Source organism: Dipodomys merriami, unplaced genomic scaffold, assembly GCF_024711535.1.
Source record: "Dipodomys merriami isolate MVZ:Mamm:240054 unplaced genomic scaffold, mDipMer1.0.p SCAF_69, whole genome shotgun sequence".
Lineage (NCBI taxonomy): Eukaryota > Metazoa > Chordata > Mammalia > Rodentia > Heteromyidae > Dipodomys > Dipodomys merriami.
In genome coordinates, this window is record NW_027206279.1 from 6,563,603 (window position 1) to 6,582,368 (window position 18,766).

The 18,766-nt window shown below is 44.5% G+C and overlaps 1 protein-coding gene across 2 annotated transcripts; it reads right to left on the reverse strand.

Moving 5' to 3' along the window:
• Positions 1–556: 556 nt before the first annotated feature.
• On the reverse strand, positions 557–18,621 carry Catsper2 (cation channel sperm associated 2). 2 transcript variants are annotated; one of them, XM_070005973.1, is made up of 13 exons: positions 18,412–18,621; positions 16,754–16,900; positions 16,331–16,504; positions 15,660–15,728; positions 13,384–13,556; positions 11,801–11,956; positions 10,763–10,887; positions 8,686–8,864; positions 8,394–8,493; positions 8,081–8,131; positions 5,926–6,131; positions 5,220–5,387; positions 557–1,207 (listed from the first exon to the last, which is right to left on the reverse strand). In XM_070005973.1, exons 2-13 carry the CDS (start codon positions 16,896–16,898, stop codon positions 1,176–1,178), a joined length of 1,578 nt encoding a protein of 525 aa, XP_069862074.1. In that variant the 5' UTR covers positions 16,899–16,900; positions 18,412–18,621; the 3' UTR covers positions 557–1,175. The 2 variants fall into 2 exon arrangements, with proteins under 2 accessions (XP_069862074.1, XP_069862073.1); XM_070005972.1 differs by having other exon boundaries at positions 558–1,207; positions 5,926–6,134.
• Between the last annotated feature and the right edge of the window lie 145 nt (positions 18,622–18,766).

Consider the following 18,766-nt stretch of genomic DNA (forward strand, 5'->3'; position numbering starts at 1 on the left):
AGAGTGCTCAGCTGGAGCTGAAGAGCTTAGAAAGAGCACCCAGGCCGAGAGTTCAAGCCCCATTAGCGACCCCACCACCACCAAAAAAATGCTGGGCATGGAAGTGGCGCTGTAGCACAAGTGGTAGAGCTCTTGCCTTGAGCTGAAGAGCTGAGGGACAGCGCCCAGGCCCAGAGTTCAAGCCCCACGACCGACCAAAAAAAAAAAAAAAAGAAAAAGAAAAAAAGAAAAGAAAAAAATGCTGGGCACTGGTGGCCCACACTGTAATCCTAGCTACTGTGATCTGAGGATGGCAGTTCAAAGCCTATGAGATTCTTTTTTTTTTTTTTTTTTTGGGTCCGGTCGTGGGGCCTGAACTCTGGGCCTGGGCACTGTCCCTCAGCTCTTCAGCTCAAGGCTAGAGCTCTACCACTTGAGCCACAGCACCACTTCCGGCTTTTTTCTTTTTGCTTACGTGGTGCTGAGGAATCAAACCCAGGGCCTCATGCATGCAAGGCAAGCGCTCTACCACTGAGCCACCTTCCCAGCCCAGCCTATGAGATTCTTATCTCCAATTAACCACCAGAAAACTGGAAGTAGACTGTGGCTCAAAGTGGTAGAACATTAGCATTGAGCAGAAAAGCTCAGAGACAGTACCTAGGCCTTGCAGTCAAGCCCCACAACTAACCAAAAGAAAAAGGGGGGGAGGGCTAAAATTATAAAGTCAAAGTCAGGAACTACAGGTGGAGTGAAAAGACAAGGAAGGGCCTGACTTCTGGCTTCCAGGCGCCATTGGCAACTAAACTAACTTTTTTTTTTTTGGGGGTCCGGTCGTGGGGCCTGAACTCTGGGCCTGGGTGCTGTCCCTCAGCTCTTCAGCTCAAGGCTAGCGCTCTACCACTTGAGCCACAGCGCCACTTCCAGCTTTTTTCTTTTTGCTTATGTGGTGCTGAGGAATCGAACCCAGGGTCTCATGCATGCAAGGCAAGCGCTCTACCACTGAGCCACCTTCCCAGCCCCTGAACTAACTTTGGAGCTGACCTTATACCTTATGGTATCTTCTATGTCTCAGTGATACAGTTAACTTACCAGTAGAATTTGTTAGCATATTTATTAGCCTTTTATGTTGTGAATTCCAACCATCCTTTCATAATCTTATGCTGGGCTCAGAGATGTGGAAGCCATCCATGTATGCTCTACTTGTCTTCAAAGTTCATTAGTGCCTGCACTGTAAAAAAAAAACTGATTGTGAGGCTAAAGAGCGAAGAATATTTGAGACATACGAATGTCTGGTGAAGACTGCTTTTCTGGGTTCAGGTTTCCACACAAATCTTGATTAATCTTTACTCTAAATTAAGCCATGTTCTCTTGGCCACAACTTAATCAAGCGTAAAGAAGCTGCCACAAGCTGGGAAGGTGGCTCAGTGGTAGAGTGCTTGCCTTGCATGCATGAGGCCCTGGGTTCCATTCCTCAGCACCAGATAAGCAGAAAAAGCTGGATGTGGCACTGTGGCTCAAGTGGTAGAGCACTAGCCTTGAGCTGAAGAGCTGAGGGACAGCGCCCAGGGCCCTGAGTTCAGGCGCCAAACTGGCAAAAAAAAAAGAAGCTGCCACATGCTGGTGGCTCATGCCTGGAATCCTAGCTACTCAGCAAACTGAGATCTGAGGATCGTGGTTCAAAGCCAGCCCAGGCAGGAAAGTCTGTAAGACTCTCTTTGTTTTTTTGGCCTGGTCGTGGGGCCTGAACTCTGGGCCTGGGCGCTGTCCCTCAGCTCTTCAGCTCAAGGTTAGCGCTCTACCACTTGAGCCACGGCGTCATTTCTGGCTTTTTTCTTTTTACTTATGTGGTGCTGAGGAATCAAACCCAGGGCCTCATGCATGCAAGGCAAGAGCTCTACCACTGAGCCACCTTCCCAACCCCCTGTGAGACTTTTACCTCCAATAAACCACCAGAAAACCTGAAGTGGAGCTGTGGATCAAGTGGTAGAATACTCACCTTGAGCTGAAGAGCACAGGGGACAGTGCCCAGGCCCAGAAATCAAGCTCCATGACCGACCAAAAAAAAAAAAAAAAAAAAAAAACGGGCTGGGAAGGTGGCTCAGTGGTAGAGCGCTTGCCTTGCATGCATGAGGCCCTGGGTTCGATTCTTCAGCACCACATAAGCAGAAAAAAAAAAGCTGGAAGTGGTGCTATGGCTCAAGTGGTAGGTAGTGTGCTAGCCTTGAGCTGAAGAGCTGAGGGACAGTGTCCAGGCCCAGAGTTCAAGCCCCACGAACGGACCTCCCGCCCTCAAAAAAAAGAAAAAGAAGAAAAGGGAGAGAGGGGGTGAAGGAAATATAATAGAGAGGTGTGACCTTGCTCAAAACATACTGTATGCTGGGTTCCAGTGGCTCACGCCTGTAATCCTAGCTATTCAGGAGACTGAGTTCTGAGGATCACGATTCAAAGCCAGCCCGGGTGGGAAAGTCCATGAGACTCTTTATCTCCAATAAACCACTAGAAAACTGGAAGTAGCACTGTGGCTCAGGTGTTAAGAGTGCTTGCCTTGAGCTGAAGAGCTGAGGGACAGCGCCTGGGCCCACAGTTCAAGACCCACTACCCACAAAAAAAAAAATACTATATGCATAAGTAGAATTTTCACATGAAATCCCCTTTTACCACCAAAGGACCATAAATTGTTTTTAATTTTATTATTAGTTATTACAATTCCATAAGTCAGGTTAAGAATACAGTGCAGGGCTGGGAAAGCGGCTTAGTGACAGAGTGCTTTCCTAGCATGCATGAAGCCCTGGGTTCAATTCCTCAGTATCACATAAGCAGAAAAGGCCAGAAGTGGTGCTGTGGCTTAAGTGGTAGAGTGCTAGCCTTGAGCAAAAGAAGCTCAATGATGGTGCCTAGGCTCTGAGTTCACACCCCAGGCTGGCAAAAAAAAAAAAAAAAAAAAAAGGTTAAAAAGCCGGGCTCAGATGGCTCACATCTATAATTCTAACTACTCAAGAGCTGAGATCTGAGGATTGTGGTTCAAAGCTGGCCTGAGCAGTGGGGCTGTGGCTCAAGTGGTAGAGCACTAGCCTTGAGCAAAAATGAGCTCAAGAAAAGCACATAGGCTGAGTTCAAGCCCCAAGCCCCACAAAAATAAACTAATAAAACATTTAAAAAGCCATGGGCTGGGAAGGTGGCTCAGTGGTAGAGCACTTGCCTTGCATGCTCGAGGCCCTGGGTTCAATTCCTCAGCACCACATAAGCAAAAAGAAAAAAGCCGGAAGTGGTGCTGTGGCTCAAGTGGTAGAGCTCTAGCCTTGAGCTGAAGAGCTGAGGGACAGCACCCAGGCCCAGAGTTCAGGCCCCACGACCGGACCCAAAAAAAAAAAAAAATTAAAAAAAAATAAAATAAAATAAAAAGCCACCTTCAACTTTCTATGGTCTTCAAGCCTGTTCTTTCCAGAAACTAAGCATGATTAATAAAAGCAGGATTTCCTTCAGGCAACATTTTTTAAATTTTATTTTAATTTATTTTTTGTCGGTCATGGGGCTTGAACTCAAGGACTAGGTACTGTCTCTGGGCTCTTCTGCACAAGGCTAGTACTCTACCACTTTGAGCTACAGCTCTACTTCCAGGTTTTCTGGTAGCTAATTGGATATAGGAGTCTTACGGACTTTTCTGCCTCAGCTGGCTTTGTTTGTGTCTTGTTGGTTGTAGGGCTTGAACTCTGGGCCTGGGCACTGTCTCTCAGCTCTTCAGCTCAAGGTGAGCATTCTACTAGTTGAGCCACAGCACCACTTCTGGTTTTCTGGTGGTTAATTGGAGATAAAAGTCTCACATGGACTTTTCTGCCCTGGCTGGCTTTGAACCAAGACCCTCAGATCTCAGCCTTCTGAGTAGCTAGGATTACAGGGGTTAGCCACAAGCACCCAGCTTCAGGCAACATTTTATTTATTTGTTTGTTGGTTGGTTGGTTAGTTGGTTGGTCATGGGGGCTGAGCTCTGGGCCTGGCACTGTCCCTCAGCTCTTCAGCTCAAGGCTAATGTTCTACCACTTGAGCCATAGCGCCTCTTCTGGCCTTTTCCGTTTATGTTGCGATAAGGAACGGAACCTAGAGCTTCACGCATGCTAGGCAAGCACTCTACCGCTAAGTCATATTCCCAGCCCTGAAACACAGCTTTTAAAGAGAAGGAACAAGTATAGTAGGGACTGAGCTGTCCAAATTATCAAGAGCCCACATTATCCTAACTCCCAGCAATTGGAATTGGACACTATCCTCTTGAGAAATAAGCTCTCATCATAGGATTTGGGCGCCCCCTGCTGGACAAACCAAATTTCTGGGTACTTTCAGAGGAAATTGGGACCATTCTCAGAATGTGATACAAAACAGAAATATGCCTTTTGTAGGAGGCTGAATTTTTTTTTTTTTTTTTTTGCCAGTCCTGGAGTTTGAACTCAGGGCCTGGGCTCTGTCCCTGAGTCAATCTGTGCCCAGGGCTAGTGCTCTACCACTTGAGCCACAGCACCACTTCCAGCTTTTTCTGTTTATGTGGTACTGAGGAATTGAACCCAGGGCTTCATGCATACTAGGCAAGCATTCTACCACTAAGCCATATTCCCAGCCCAAAGCTGAATTCTTAAGGTCAAGAATAGTGAACTGGGGGTGGGGAAGTGGGGGATAGGGGAGGGGAAGATGGGAAGGGATGGGAAGGGGAAACAAAGGAGGAGCCAACAATGCTTGATAAGAAATGTAATCATTACCTTGCCCATGTAATTGTAACCCCTCTATATGGTATTTTCACAATAAAAGAAAAAGAAAAAGAAAAAAGAAAAAAAAAGAAAAATTTGAAAGGGACGATTGATTTGAATAGGCTCTACATAAAATAGAATAAAAATTTTAAAAAAATAGTGAACTGATCCAGGTGCTGATAGCTCATGCCTATAATCTTAATCCTAGTCACTCAGGAGGGTGAGATCTGAGGATCAAAATTTGAAGCCAGCCTGGGCAGGAAAGTCCATGAGACTCTTATCTCCAAAAAAACAGAAGTGACGCTGTGGCTCAAAGGGTAGAGTACTACCTACCCTTGAGCAGAAAGAAGTTTCAGGTCAAGGACAGTGGCCAGGCCCTGAGTTCAAGCCCCAGGACCTGCAAAAAAAAAAAAAAAAAAGAATAGCAGACAGTCTTTCCCTCTTCAGTTGTATGTGTTAATCTCATGCATTTAACTTCTGGCCCCCACGACTGTCTGAAATACATACCTGCAAAATCTTGCAACTTCTTGCGCTCCTCTATGTTATACTGAAGCATTTCCAGCAACTCAAAATATCGGAAGAGAGAATCTCTTGGCCAAACAACACGATCATCCTGATCCATATCGATTAGCCCATGCAGATTCTCATGTACAAGAGTCTCCCAGTCCAAGTCATCTGTAGGGAAATAATGCTTCTTATAAGCATATCTAAGCAAGGCACTGATTATTCACATCTGTAATCCTAGCTACTCCACCCCTTTGAGACTCTTATATCTAATTAACTACCAGAAAACCAGAAGTAGAGCTGTGGCTCAAACTTGTAGAGCTCTAGCCTTGAGAAATAGAGCTCAGGGACAGTGCCCAGGCCTTGAGTTCAAGCCCCATGTCCAACAAAAAACAAAACAAAAAATATATCTAGACAGTCTAAAGGTAAGACTCATGTTGTACTTCATGTCATTGGTTGGGTATCAGCCAAGTAAGTGTGAGGCCCTTAGTTCAAATTGGCACCAGAAAGAATGAATGAAGAAGGAAGGAAGGAAGGAAGGAAGGAAGGAAAAAAGGAAGACCAAAAAAGATTTAATGTCTCATATTTTGAATTATATATTTTTTTTCAATATTGTATTTGAACTTGGGGCCTTGTACTAATCAGGCAAGTACTCTACTACCTGAGCTACACAACCAGTCCTAGCTGTTAGACTTAAAAGGGAACAAACCTTTCTTCTCGCCAATACGATCAGCATATTTGGATTTTGAAGAGGGTAGACCGTCGGATTGTGCAGAATGGATAGAAGAGGAAGATGTGTGTACTTTTTCTTTCTGTTTCGTTTTTGATGCAGAGTCTTCAACATCCTCTTCAGCAGGACTGAGTTTAGACTCTTCTGAAGAAGATTCTGATTCATCCTCTGATGTCTTTTGTTGACTACTTTTTTTGCACGGTATAGGAGAAATTTTGGACTAGTGGCTTGGCTTAAGCAAGAATACCTATCTAGCAAGCATGAAGCCCTGAGTTTAAAATGCCTGTTATCAGAAAAATGGCCGAATACTTTATTTCTTTTTCTGCTCTCTTATTCATTGCTAAACATTCAGGGTCTTGACTATCAATTTCACTGAATATCTACACATTTCCTCTAGCTGCTGTAGCAAATTATCATAAATTTGGTGACTTAAAAAAAAGGGGGCTGGCTATACAGTTTAAATGGTAGAACACTTGTCTAGCACATGCAAGGCCCTGGGTTCAGTCCTCAACCTTGAACACAGAACAAAATAAAACAATGTACTCTTTACTCTTTTGGCCAGAAGACAGAAATTAAAATGCTGGTAGGGCTACATTATCTCTAGAGGAGGAGTGGAGAACATCAGGCCCCAAGGCCATATAAAGCATTCAAAATCTTTTGGTACTTAACAGGACAGACATACATGCTTTATTTAGCTATTCATGGGGCTTGAACTCAATGGCTGGGCACTGTTCCTGAGCTTTTGTGCTCAAGGCTAGTGCTCTACCCCTTTGAGCCACAGCTCCATGTCCTACTCTTTGATTGTCAACTGAAGATCAGAGTCTTATAGGTATTCCTACCCAGGCTGGCTTTGAACCTTGATCCTCATATCTCAACCTCCTGAATAGCTATGATTATAGATGTGAGCTGCCCTGGAGTCCAAGCCTGTTTGGCTAATTTTATGTGGCTCCAAAAGATGTCATAAATAACCAAATGGCCCTTGGCAGAAAATAGGTTCCTGACCCCTTCAAGGTTTTAGGATATAAGGTTCCTGGCCTCTTGTATCTTGTAGTAGTGACCAGCATTCTTCAACTCCTTTGGCTTTATGGTTTCATTATTTTAATATCTGCCTCCATCTTTATATCACTAAGCTAGGTGTGTTATCATACTATGTAATCCCTGTACTCAGGAGACTGATGATGAGTTTAAGATCAACTTAGAATAAGTACACAAGGAAGACCATGTCTTGAAAAAAAATAAGCCTGCCTGGTGCCAGTGGCTCATGCCTGTAATCCTAGCTTATACTCAGTAGGCTGAGTTCTGAGGATCAGGTATTGAAGCCAGCCTGGTCAGAAAAGTCAGTAAGACTCTCATCTCTAATAAACTACAAAAAAAACAAAAAACAAATCTGGAAGTGGGTCTGTGACTGAAGTGGTAGACTATTAGCCTTGAGCAAAAGAAGATGCTTAGAAAGTGTGCCCAGACCCTGAGTTCAAGCCCCAGGACTAGCACAAAATAAATAAGTAAATAAAGAAACCTCCTCCTCTCTGCCTGTGTTCTCTCTTCAGTCATAGGACCTTGTTATTATTAAGATTATTGAATTTAGAGCTTCTTTGGATAATCTAGGATGATCTTATCTCAAGATCTTAATGTCTTACAACTGCAGAGACTCTTACTCCAACCTAGTCACATTCGCAGATTTGAAAGTAATGACATGGACATATAATTTTGGGGCCACCACTGAACTGATTACAACAAATAGTCACTGAATTAATAGATTTTCTCTCTCTCTCTCTCCCTACTCTCTTCTCTCTCTCCTTCTCTCTCTCTCTCTCTCTCTCTCTCTCTCTCTCTCTCTCTCTCTCTCTCTCTCTCTCTCTCATCAGTCATGGGGCTTGAACTCTGGGCCTGGGCATTGTCCCTGAGCTCTTCAGCTCAAGGCTAGCACTCTACCACTTGAGCCACACCACCACTTCCAGCTTTTTCTGTTTATGTGATGCTAAAGAATCAAACCTAGGACCTCATGCATGCAAGGTGAGCACTCTATTATTGAGCCACCTTCCCAGCCCAATAGATTCTCTCTTAAAGCCAATCTTCATCTTTAAAGATTTCTGCCTTATCCTCTTTCTATTCCAGTTCATATGTACACTCCTACCTGCCATCCGCTTTGCTTGATCTGTGTGATTTTGAGGGTGTCTTTTGTCTCCTGTTAACAAATAAGAAAACAACTGGAACAAACAAAAGAGTGAACAAAGCTGTACTTAAGCACAAGCACAAAACCCAGAATATTCATATCATCAAGTGAAGAACGAATGGGAGGAATAAACTGAAGTTAATAGGTGAAAAAGGATATAGCCCCCATCGTAGATGGAAAGAAATAAAGTCATAAGGTCAAAGTTTAGAAATGGAGTATTAAAGTCAGAAAGCCCTTGAAAAACAGAGCTAGGTTTAAACACATGGAAGCAGACCTCTGTATAATTTGCCGCTTGAATACGTCAGCTTTATGCTGAACCTCCAGGTGAGTCATCTCCTCATTCAGCTCATTCCTGATATTCTGAAAGTTAGTAACTGCCCAAAAGGGCCATTAAAAGTTGGGAGAGGGTGGTGACCTAGGGAGAAATCCCAACATCTAACATCTATACATCCCAACATCTAAGCCTTCTGTTATCCTGGATTCTTCACCAATAATCCACCAATCCCAGCTGCCCAATAAATTTCCCAGCTATCCCTGATGGCAAGTTGTACCTTCTGTTCTCTTACCCATCATGGCCACTATGATATTTCGAAATATAATGGAGCCAAGCAACAGCCAAAGGATGACATAAATGCTGCTGATGAGACGGCTGGATTCAGGAACCTTCCAGATATCCTGAAGCACTGCGTACCAATGATCCAAGGTGAAGAGAATGAACACTGTCACTAAGGAATTTGGCAGGTCCCTAAAGAAAAAAGCATATAAACAGATGCAGAGATCTAAATGTCTCAGAAAAATGATCAATTCTTATTTTCCAAGCAATTCTTTGTATTTTTTCTGACTTTGGCTTTTTTTTTTTTTTTTAGTGAACCATTCTTAAGTAAAACTAGTTTTTGTTAAGTTTTCCTTTGTCATGAATACCTAGTATTATTTCATTAGTCCTGGGGCATAGTAAGTACTCAGTAAGTATATATATTCACTGATTTTCTTTTTTTTTTGTCGCTTTTGGGGCTTGAACTCTGGTACAGTCACTGAGCTCTTCACCTCAAGGCTAGTGCTCTACCACTTTTGAGCCACAGCACCACTTCCAGTTTTTGAGACTCAGATATAAGTCTCACAGGGACTTTTCTGCCCTGGGCTGGCTTTGAGCTGTGATCCTCAGATCTCAGCCTCCTGAGTAGCTAGAATTACAGGTGTGAGCCACTGGCACCCAGCTGCATTCTCTCCATTATTGTCATACTTTTCTGTGGCAATAACTTTTTTTGTATGGTTAGTTGTAGATAAGAGTCTCATGGAAAGGCTGGAAAGGTGGCTCAGTGGTAGAGCGCTTGCCTTACATGCATGAGGCCCTGGGTTCAATTCATCAGCACCACATAAGCAGAAAAAGTCGGAAGTGGCGCTGTGGCTCTAATGGTAGATCACTAGCCTTGAGCTGAAGAACCCAGGGACAGTGCCCAGGCCCAGAATTCAAACCCTATGACCAACAAAAACAACAACAAAAAAGAAGTAACTGCTGGGGTTACTTCTACATTTGTAATCCTTAGCTACTCAGGAGGCTGAAATACGAGGATCACAATTTGAAGTCAGCATGGGTAGGAGAGTCCATGAGACTCTTATCACCAATTAACCACCAGAAAACCAGAAGTGGTGCTGTGGCTCAAGTGATAGAGTACTTGCCTTGAGCTGAAGAGCTGAGGGACAATGCCTAGACCTAGAGTTCAAGCCCCACAACTACCACCAACAACAACAAAAAAGAAGCAGCAGCAGCTCAGGGGTAGTGCCCAGGCTAACTTCAAGCCTGAGGAATGGCAAAAAAAAAAAAAAAAAAAAAAAAAAAGGAAAGAACTGAGTCATATAAATCAGGGGTTAACTACTAAAGTATACTGTGTTTAAAGATGGTTAATGAAGCCAGGCAACAGTGGCTCACACCTGTAACCCTAGCTACTCAGGAGCTGAGATCTGAGGATTGTGGCTCGAAGCCAGCCCAGGCAGGAAAGTCCATGAAACTCTTATCTCCAATGAACCATCAGAAAACCGGAAGTGGTGCTGTGGCTCAAATGGTAGAGTGCTCTCCTTGAGCTGAAGAGCTCAGGGACATTGCCCCCATGACCAACCAAAAAAAAAAAAAAGTGATCAGAAAAAAAGAACTAGCTGAACTACTCTCAAGATCAGAGCAACACTAATTATTGTTCTTTTCTCCTTCTGTCTCCTTTCTATGTTCTACTTCTATTTCTTTTTTTTGGGGGGGGGTCCGGTTGTGGGGCCTGAACTCTGGGCCTGGGCACTGTCCCTCAGCTCTTCAGCTCAAGGCTAGCGCTCTACCACTTGAGCTACAGCGCCACTTCTGGTTTTCTAGTGGTTTATTGGAGATAAGAGTTTCAGGACTTTCCTGCCAGGGCTGGCTTTGAACCTCGATCCTCAGATCTTAGCCTCCTGAGTAGCTAGGATTACAGGCGTGAGCCACTAGCACCTGGCTGTATTTACTATTTCTATGGCCTGAGAATAATGTTATAAATACCCATTATAAATACCCTTTGGCAGAAGACAGTTCCCCATCCCTACTAGACTATGCTTCTCAGTACAGTGTATACCCGAATTATCCCTTCATCCATGCTTCACCTAGGATTCCCTAGCCGAGCTTACGAGAAGAACATGTTGTACTCCAGGTCCTCACGAGTCGAACGGCTGTACTCTTCGAAGAAATAGACACCAGTCACAGCAAAAATGTAGAAGAAGATGAGCATCAACATCAAGAGGAAGGTCATGCTCTATAGGTCATAACTTCAAGTCAGAGGTGGGCCAGACTAGGCTGATTTCCACCAACAGCCCCGTCAAGCCCATTTGGCTATGTCCCATTACACCCTGATTTCTACTTGGGAGCCTAGTCATTTTTAAAACCACAGAAGTAGCCAGGCACTGGTGCCTCACACCTGTAATTCTAGCTATACAGGAGGCTGAGATCTGAGGAGTGCAATTCAAATCCAGCCAAGGCAGGAAAAGTCCATAAGTTTTTTTTTTTTTTGTCGGCCGTGGGGCTTGAACTCTGGGCCTGGGCGCTGTCCCTCAGCTCTTCAGCTCAAGGCGAGCGCTCTACCACTTGAGCTACAGCACCACTTCCGGTTTTCTGGTGGTTTATTGGAGATCGGAGTCTCACGGTCTCTCCTGCCCGGGCTGGTTTTGAACCGCGATCCTCAGATCTCAGCCTCCTAAGTAGCTAGGATTACAGGCGTGAGCCACCAGCGCCTGGCTTTTAAGTCCATAAGATTTTTATCTCCAATCAGTAACCAGAAAACCACAAGTGGAGCTGTAGCTCAAGTGGTAGAGTGCTAGCCCTGAGCAAAAGAGCTCAGGGATAGCGCCCAGGCCCTGAGTTCAAACCCTATGACATATATATTCATTCTCTCTCTTCTCTCTCTCTCTCTCTCTCTCTCTCTCTCTCTCTCTCTCTCTCTCTCACACACACACACACACACACACACACACACACACACACACACACACACACACACACACACACACACGACAAAAAACACAAAAGTGTTTCCCCAACCCTTCTCATTTAATATTTCACAGTTCTTTTGGCTTTCTATGAACTGGACAAACTAGTTTCATGTTAAATGTTAAAACCCCCACCATACTTATGTACCTTGTCCCCTTGCTTTAATGTAACAGTGAAATCACCTTAAGGGCCCTGACCAGAGCCAAAATAATAACTCGGATTTGACAAAATCGTGAAAAGAGTTTGAGAGATCGCAACACCCGGAAGATCCTCAACAACTGGAGCCACACAGACTGGCCTGAGACCCCCGCCAGCACCACCATTTCAGGAAGCAAGGACTGCAGGGAAACACACAGATTACAAATGTAACTAAGAGCGTCTAGGACCCGTTGCCCCTTCCTTCCATCATTTCCACAGTTCCCGGGACATTATTTTTTGACTATCACTACACCTCAGGATTGTTTTCCAGACAGCCTTTTATATTGAATTAAATTCTGTATTTTCATCATATCTAGCTATAAAGAGGGGGGGGTAAAACTAGTTTTTATCTCACTGAGATGTTGTGGAGTGCAAATTAGACAAGACATGTAAAAGACTTGAGATAGTGCCTGGCACTCAGGAGTGCTAAATTAACTGGTAGATGTTATTGTTACGATTGATGTGGTTAGATTTTTATTTTGCTCTTTTTTTTTTTTTTTTTTTTTTGTCATGGGGCTTGAACTCTGGGCCTAGACACTGTCCCTGAGCTCTTCAGCTCAAGGCAAGAGCTCTACCACTTGAGCCACAGTGCCATTTCCAGTTTCCTGGTGGTTAACTGGAAATAATTTCACAGGCTTTTCTGCCTGGGCTGACTTTTTTTTTTTTTTTTTGCCAGTTGTGGGGCCTGAACTCTGGGCCTTGGCGCTGTCACTCAGCTCTTCGGCTCAAGGTGAGCACTCGAGCCACAGTGCCACTTCCGGCTTTTTCTGCTTATGTGGTGTTGAGGAATCAAACCCATGGCCTCATGCATGCAAGGCAAGCACTTTACCACTGAGCCACCTTTCTTGCCTCCCGGGCTGGCTTTGAACCACAATCCCCTGATCTTAGCCTGAGTAGCTAGGATTACAGGCGTGAGCCACCAGCACCCAGCCTTTTTTTTTTTTTTGCCAGTCCTGGGACCTGAACTCAGGGCCTAGGCACTCTCCCTGAGCTTCTTTTGCTCGAGGTTAGCACTCTGCCACTTGAACCACAGTGCCATTTCCAGCTTTTTCTGTTTATATGGTGTTGAAGAATCAAACCCAGGGCTTCATGCATGCTAGGCAAGCACTGTACCACTAAGCCACATTCCCAGCTTTTTACTTTGCTCTTAACACCAAGTCCTGCAATTACTTCTAGTTGTAGAGGAAAACAAAAACAAAAACAAGTAAGGCTGGGTGCTGGTGGTTCAAACCTGTAATCCTAGCTACACAGGAGGCTGTGATCTGAGGATGGTGGTTTGAAGTCAGCCTGGGCAGTAAAGCTCATGAGGCTCAGACCTCCAATTAACTACTAAAAAAGATGGAAGAAGAGTTGTGGCTAAGTGGTAGAGTGCTAGCTTTGAGCAAAAAAAATTCTCAGGGACAGTGCCAAGGACCTGAGTTCAAGCCCCCAGGACAGGCACACACATAAAATCAAGTAAGGAAATTAGGTAATTTGTTTTGTTTCTTTTTTTGTTGTTATTTTATCTACCTAGGGACAATGCTCGCTCTCCCTCCCCCAACTAATCCTTAAAGGTATCTATCCTTACCAACATGGTAACAAAAAAGTCAAAGACATTCCAGCCATTTTTCCAGAAGAGGGAAAAGCTGGATAGCCATGTAAGAAAGATCTCCAAGATGAAAATAAACAAGATAAACCAAGATGCCACCTCCAAAGTCAGTTTCAATGGCCACAGTTTGATATTTGCAGATTCCAATAATTCTGAGAGAGTAAAGGGGCAAAAAAAATTTAAGAAGTGAGAAGTCAAACGATAGAGAATGATCATTTGTAAACAAATCAGTTATGCCTACAATCTGGCATTTTGTTGGCTAACTGGAGGAGTCTCTAATACTTTTTCCCAGGTTGGCTTCAAACCTTTTTCCTTCAGGTCTCAGCCTTCTAGGATCATAGGTATAGCCACAGATACCCAGTCCCCTAGGGATTCTTGGAGGTGTTCCAAAGGCTTGGGATGTTAAAGATGTTGAATACAGTATAATTTGTTTTTATCTATACGCAATTTGAGTATATTTTCCTCTAAAACACAATCATCTCTTAGCCTTCAAATTCACTATGACTAATATATCAGTTAATGGAGATCAGAAGAGCATATGTACTGAATCACTCTGAACAAGAGAAACTATTCTGTAGATTTTTTTTTTTTTTTTTTGGTTGGTTGTGGGGCTTGAACTCTGGCTCTGGGCATTGTCCTTCAGCTCTTCAGCTAATGCTCTACCACTTGAGCCACAGCACTACTTCCGGTTTTCTGGTGGTTAATTGGAGATAAGTGTCTCACAAACTTTCCTGCCTGGGCTGGCTTTGAACTGTGATCCTAAGATCTCAGCCTCCTGAGTAGCTAGGATTACAGGTGTGAGCCACCGGTGCCCTGCTACTCTATATATTTTTCAGGCAAGTTTTACATTGTTACTATTTTTAGTAATATCTGAGGCTAATTATATACCTCTATACATGATATATATATATATATTTTTTTATATTATCTAACTATCCATCTATCTTTTTTTTGGTGGTATTCAGAGATCTGCACTTGCTAGGCATATGCCCACTTTAGTCATGTCCCAAACTCTCAGTTCTTCTTTCTTTTTCTTTTCTTTCATTTTTCATTTCTTTCGTTCCCTCCTCCCCCCCTCTTTCCTTTGTCAGTTATCGGGCTTGAACTCAGGGACTATGTGCTGTCCCTGAGTTCTTTTGCTCTACCACTTAAGAGCCACAGCTCCACTTCTGGTTTTTGAGTAGTTAACTGGAGATAAGAGTCTCACAGGGCTGGGCGCCGGGTAGCTCACGCCTGTAATCCTAGCTACTCAGGAGGCTGAGATCTGAGGATCATGGTTCAAAGCCAGCTGGGCAGGAAAGTCCTTGAGACTCTCATCTCCAATAAACCACTAGAAAACCGGAAGTGGCGCTGTGGCTCAAGCAGTAGAATGCTCACCTTGAGCTTAAGAGCTGAGGGACAGCGCCCAGGCCCAGAGTTCAAGCCCCATGACTGACCAAAAAAAAAAAAAAAGTCTCACAGAGGCTTTTCTGCCTGGGCTGTTTGAACTGCAATCTTCAGATTTCAGCCTCCTGAGTAGCTAGGATTACAGGTGTGAGCCGGCACCTGGCTCAAACATTTTCTTTATAAACAGTACAAACCACTTGCTAAATGGTGAAAGTAAACATTTGTTCACACACATCTACCACACACATTTTTGTGTATGTGTGGTACTTGGGATCAAATTCAGGACCACTGGCATGATGATCAAACATTTTACAATTGATCCACATAATCAGTCTTCACATATGATTGTTAATATTTTATAACAGTAATTACTAAAATATAATAATATGCTGGTCTAAGATATCTTACTTCAATTTGCTTCTTTATATAACATACAATAGTGACATGAGGGGCTGGGAAGGTGGCTCAGTAGTAGAGCGCTTGCCTTGCATGCATAAGGCCCTGGGTTCGATTCATCAGCACCACATAAGCAGAAAAAGCCGGAAGTGGTGCTGTGGCTCAAGTGGTAACATATTAGCCTTGAGCTGAAGAGCTGAGGGACAGCGCCCAGGCCTTGAGTTCAGGCCCCATGACCAGCAAAAAAAAAAAAAAAAGGTGACATGAATGGGTATGGTGGTTCACACCTGTAATCTCAGTACTCAGGAAGATGAGGCAAATGTTTCTAGATCTTAGCAGGTGTACAAACCTAACTCTAGAGGACTCAATGTAATTATCTCCATTACAATTCAGATATTTCAAAATATAAAATGATCAATTCAGAAGAAAATATCTCCCATTCACTTCCACTTTCTCTCAATGTCAGTTCTTACCTATTTCAATCATCAGTACAATTGTGTTAAAAAAGATAATGAAAATCATGAAATTTGTGAAGAAAGTACCTGGTTGGTTTTTTTCTTAAGGAAACATACACAGTAGGGTTCTTTCTGACTTAGGCAGGTAATATAATAAGGATATAAGCTTTGAGAATTCAAAGGCAAGGCAATATGGGAAGGAGAAAATAGGCAGATGATGAACAATGATGGATAAAAATGACCTAACAAAATAGATTGTCATTTTTTAATTAATTTGTTTTTTGATTATGTGGTACTGAGGAATTGAACCCAAGGCCTCACACATGCTAGGCAAGCACTCTGACACTTAGCCACATTCCCATCCCCCAAAATTGTTTAGAAAGATGAGAAACAGGACAATGAGATGCTGACATTGTTTTGAGAAGTGGGGAAGGAAAGCATCTAGAGTGGTAAAAAGGGCAAAATTGATTGGAATATGTTGTAAATATGTGTGGAAAGGTAACAGTGAAATCCACCCCTGAATAATAAAGCTAATAAAGCTAATATATATGAATGACATTAGGGCTGGGGAATGTAGCTTAGTGGTAGAGTGCTAGCCTTGAGCAACAGAAGCTCAGGGACAGTCCCAGGCCCTGAGTTCAAGCCCTAGGACTGGCCAAAAAAAAAAAAAAAATGACATTAAAGGATACTTTCAAGAATCCATCCAGCCCACAAGGAAAGGGGCGGCCTCTGACCACACCGCACATGAAACCTGGTCAACATTCTCTGGGCATGTGAAATTCGTCCTATACGTCGAGGTTTTATAGAGAAGCGTACAAGCTGGTGTTGATCTCCCAACATAAGTCTCTTTTGACTGGCAGGATCTGTAACAAAACACTGACAGTGTGCTCCAGTGTTCCCAGCTACTTAGTAAGCAGAGATGGGAGGATCACAGTATGAAGCTAGCCTAATTAGCTTTACTCTGATCTGAAAAACAAACTAACAGGAAAAGGATTTGGGAATGGGGGCCCCAAACAGCCACCAAACCACCCCTAAATTTGTTTCTTGACTTCCTATACTTTAGAGGGCCTGGAATCTTAAACTTAAGTGTAATGAACAAACAGGCTGCTGACCAAGTACTTCTCGAAGAGTGTGGCGAGGCACAGCTTGACTCAAGCCTTGCAAATGTTCGATTAGAGAGAAAGTATCGATGAGCCGCGAACGAATGGCATCAGCTCTGGGCAGGGGCATGTGCCCTGTTTGCTGAGAAGTAACCATATCTGGTAGGAAAATAAAAGAATCAAAGGTCATTTCATTCTTAGAATTGCACCAGGAGTAGAGGGCTGTTATTTTTCCCCATCCTCTCTGCCTTTGAGGCCTTAGGAAACCTATACTTAGGGGCTGGGAAGGTGGCTCAGTGGTAGAGCGCTTGCCTTGCATGCCTGAGGTCCTGGGTTCGATTCCTCAGCACCACATAAGCAAAAAGAAAAAAAGCCGGAAGTGGCGCTGTGGCTGAAGAGCTGAGGAACAGTGCCCAGGCCCAGAGTTCAGGCCCCATGACCGGACCCAAAAAAAACCCAAAAAAACAACAACAACAAAAAAAGAAAACCTATACTTAAGGAATGATGAACAGTTGCCAACAAATATTGAAATACCAAGTTTTTCAAAAGAATCTATTGCTCAGCTGACCAAGTGTCCAGACACCTTCCTTCTCCGATGACATTTCTAATTAAAAACCTTTTTTAGCCCAGCATCAGTGGCTCAAGTCTATTATCCTTGCTACTCAGGAGGCTAAGATCTGAGGAGCACAGTTCAAAGCCAGCCTGGGTAGGAAAAATCCAAGAGACTCTAAATTGCAATTAACCAGCAAAAAGTGAAGGTGTGGCTCAAGTGGTAGAGCAACAGCCTTGAAAAGGAGAGCTTAAGGTCCCGAGTACCAACACTCCCCTCAGAATAATAAAAAACTAAAAAAGTGGGGCGTCGGTGGTGGCTCACGCTTGTAATCCTAACTCAGGAGGCTGAGATCTGAGGATCGCAGTTCAAAGCCAGGAAACTCCATGAGTTGTTTTTTTGTTTTTTGTTTTTTGTTTTTTTTTTTTGCCAGCCTTGGGGCTTGGAACTTAGGGGCCTGGGCACTATCCCTGAGCTTCTTTTTGCTTGTGGCTAGCACTGTATCACTTGAGCCACAGTGCCACTTCCAGCTTCTTCTGTTTATGTGGTACTGAGGAATCAAACCCAGGGCTTCATGCCTGCTAAGCAAGCACTCTACCACCAAGCCACATTCCCAGCCACCTGAGACTCTGATCTCCAACAAACCAGAAAACCGGAAGTGATGCTGTGGCTCTATGAGACTCTTATCTCCAACAAACCACTCAGAAAACCGGAAGTGATGCTGTGGCTCAAGTGGTAGAGTGCTCACCTTGCGCTGAAGAGCTGAGGGACAGCGCCTAGGCCCAGAGTTCAGGCCCCCATGACCAACAAAAAAGTTAGGGGCTGGGGGGGGGGGAAGCAGTAGCCAACCTTCAGGAGTCCAGCCCCAACCATTCAACAATAAAAAAATAGGCCCCCATCCTGGTGTGTGTATTATATCCTGGTTATCACATGAGGAAGTCAGGCAGCGAGGTGGACGGTGGCTGGGCATAGGGCGCCTACCACAAAAGAACTGAAAAGGAATCGCACCAAATCCAACAGCTGGGTATTCTGACAGAAGTGCCATCCCAGGTGTGTCCTCCCCGCCCGCCCCCCCACCCCCACCCCGCGCCTCCACTGACATTCCCACTTGGGGCCTCACCTCAGCCCTAGTTCGCCTCCACCCACTCAGCCCTGACTTGACTCCTCTCCGCCTCGGGTTCCGACGCCCCCAGGGCTCGGCTCCCCCCACCAAACAAGACAAGCTCAGAAAGAGAGGGGGACCGCTCCGGGGCTCGCTGCGCCCCCTTTCCAGACGCTCCTCCGGACTCCCCTCAGGGTAACAAGGCCCAGCCCCGCCTCCTCGCCGCAACCCCCCGACCCCGGGGTCTAGCCCAGCGACGCTCCGCGCCGACGCCGTCTAAGCCCCGCCCCGCGCGCTGGACCACTCGGCAGTTACCCACTGGTCCCGCCTCCTGACGTAGTCGCGACGCAGCCAATCAGCGGCTGCCACACTG

What these genes read in the sequence shown, in the direction of transcription:
- Catsper2 (XM_070005972.1), bottom strand. Translation starts at nt 16,898, where the DNA reads ATGGTTACTTCTCAGCAAACAGGGCACATGCCCCTGCCCAGAGCTGAT. An exon ending in ACTTTTTTGTTACCATGTTG is followed by an intron (nt 11,957 to 13,383) that starts GTAAGGATAGAT and finishes GTTTCCCTGCAG; the next exon opens with TCCTTGCTTCCTGAAATGGT. An exon ending in GAGTACAACATGTTCTTCTC is followed by an intron (nt 8,865 to 10,762) that starts GTAAGCTCGGCT and finishes TTTTTTCTTTAG; the next exon opens with GGACCTGCCAAATTCCTTAG.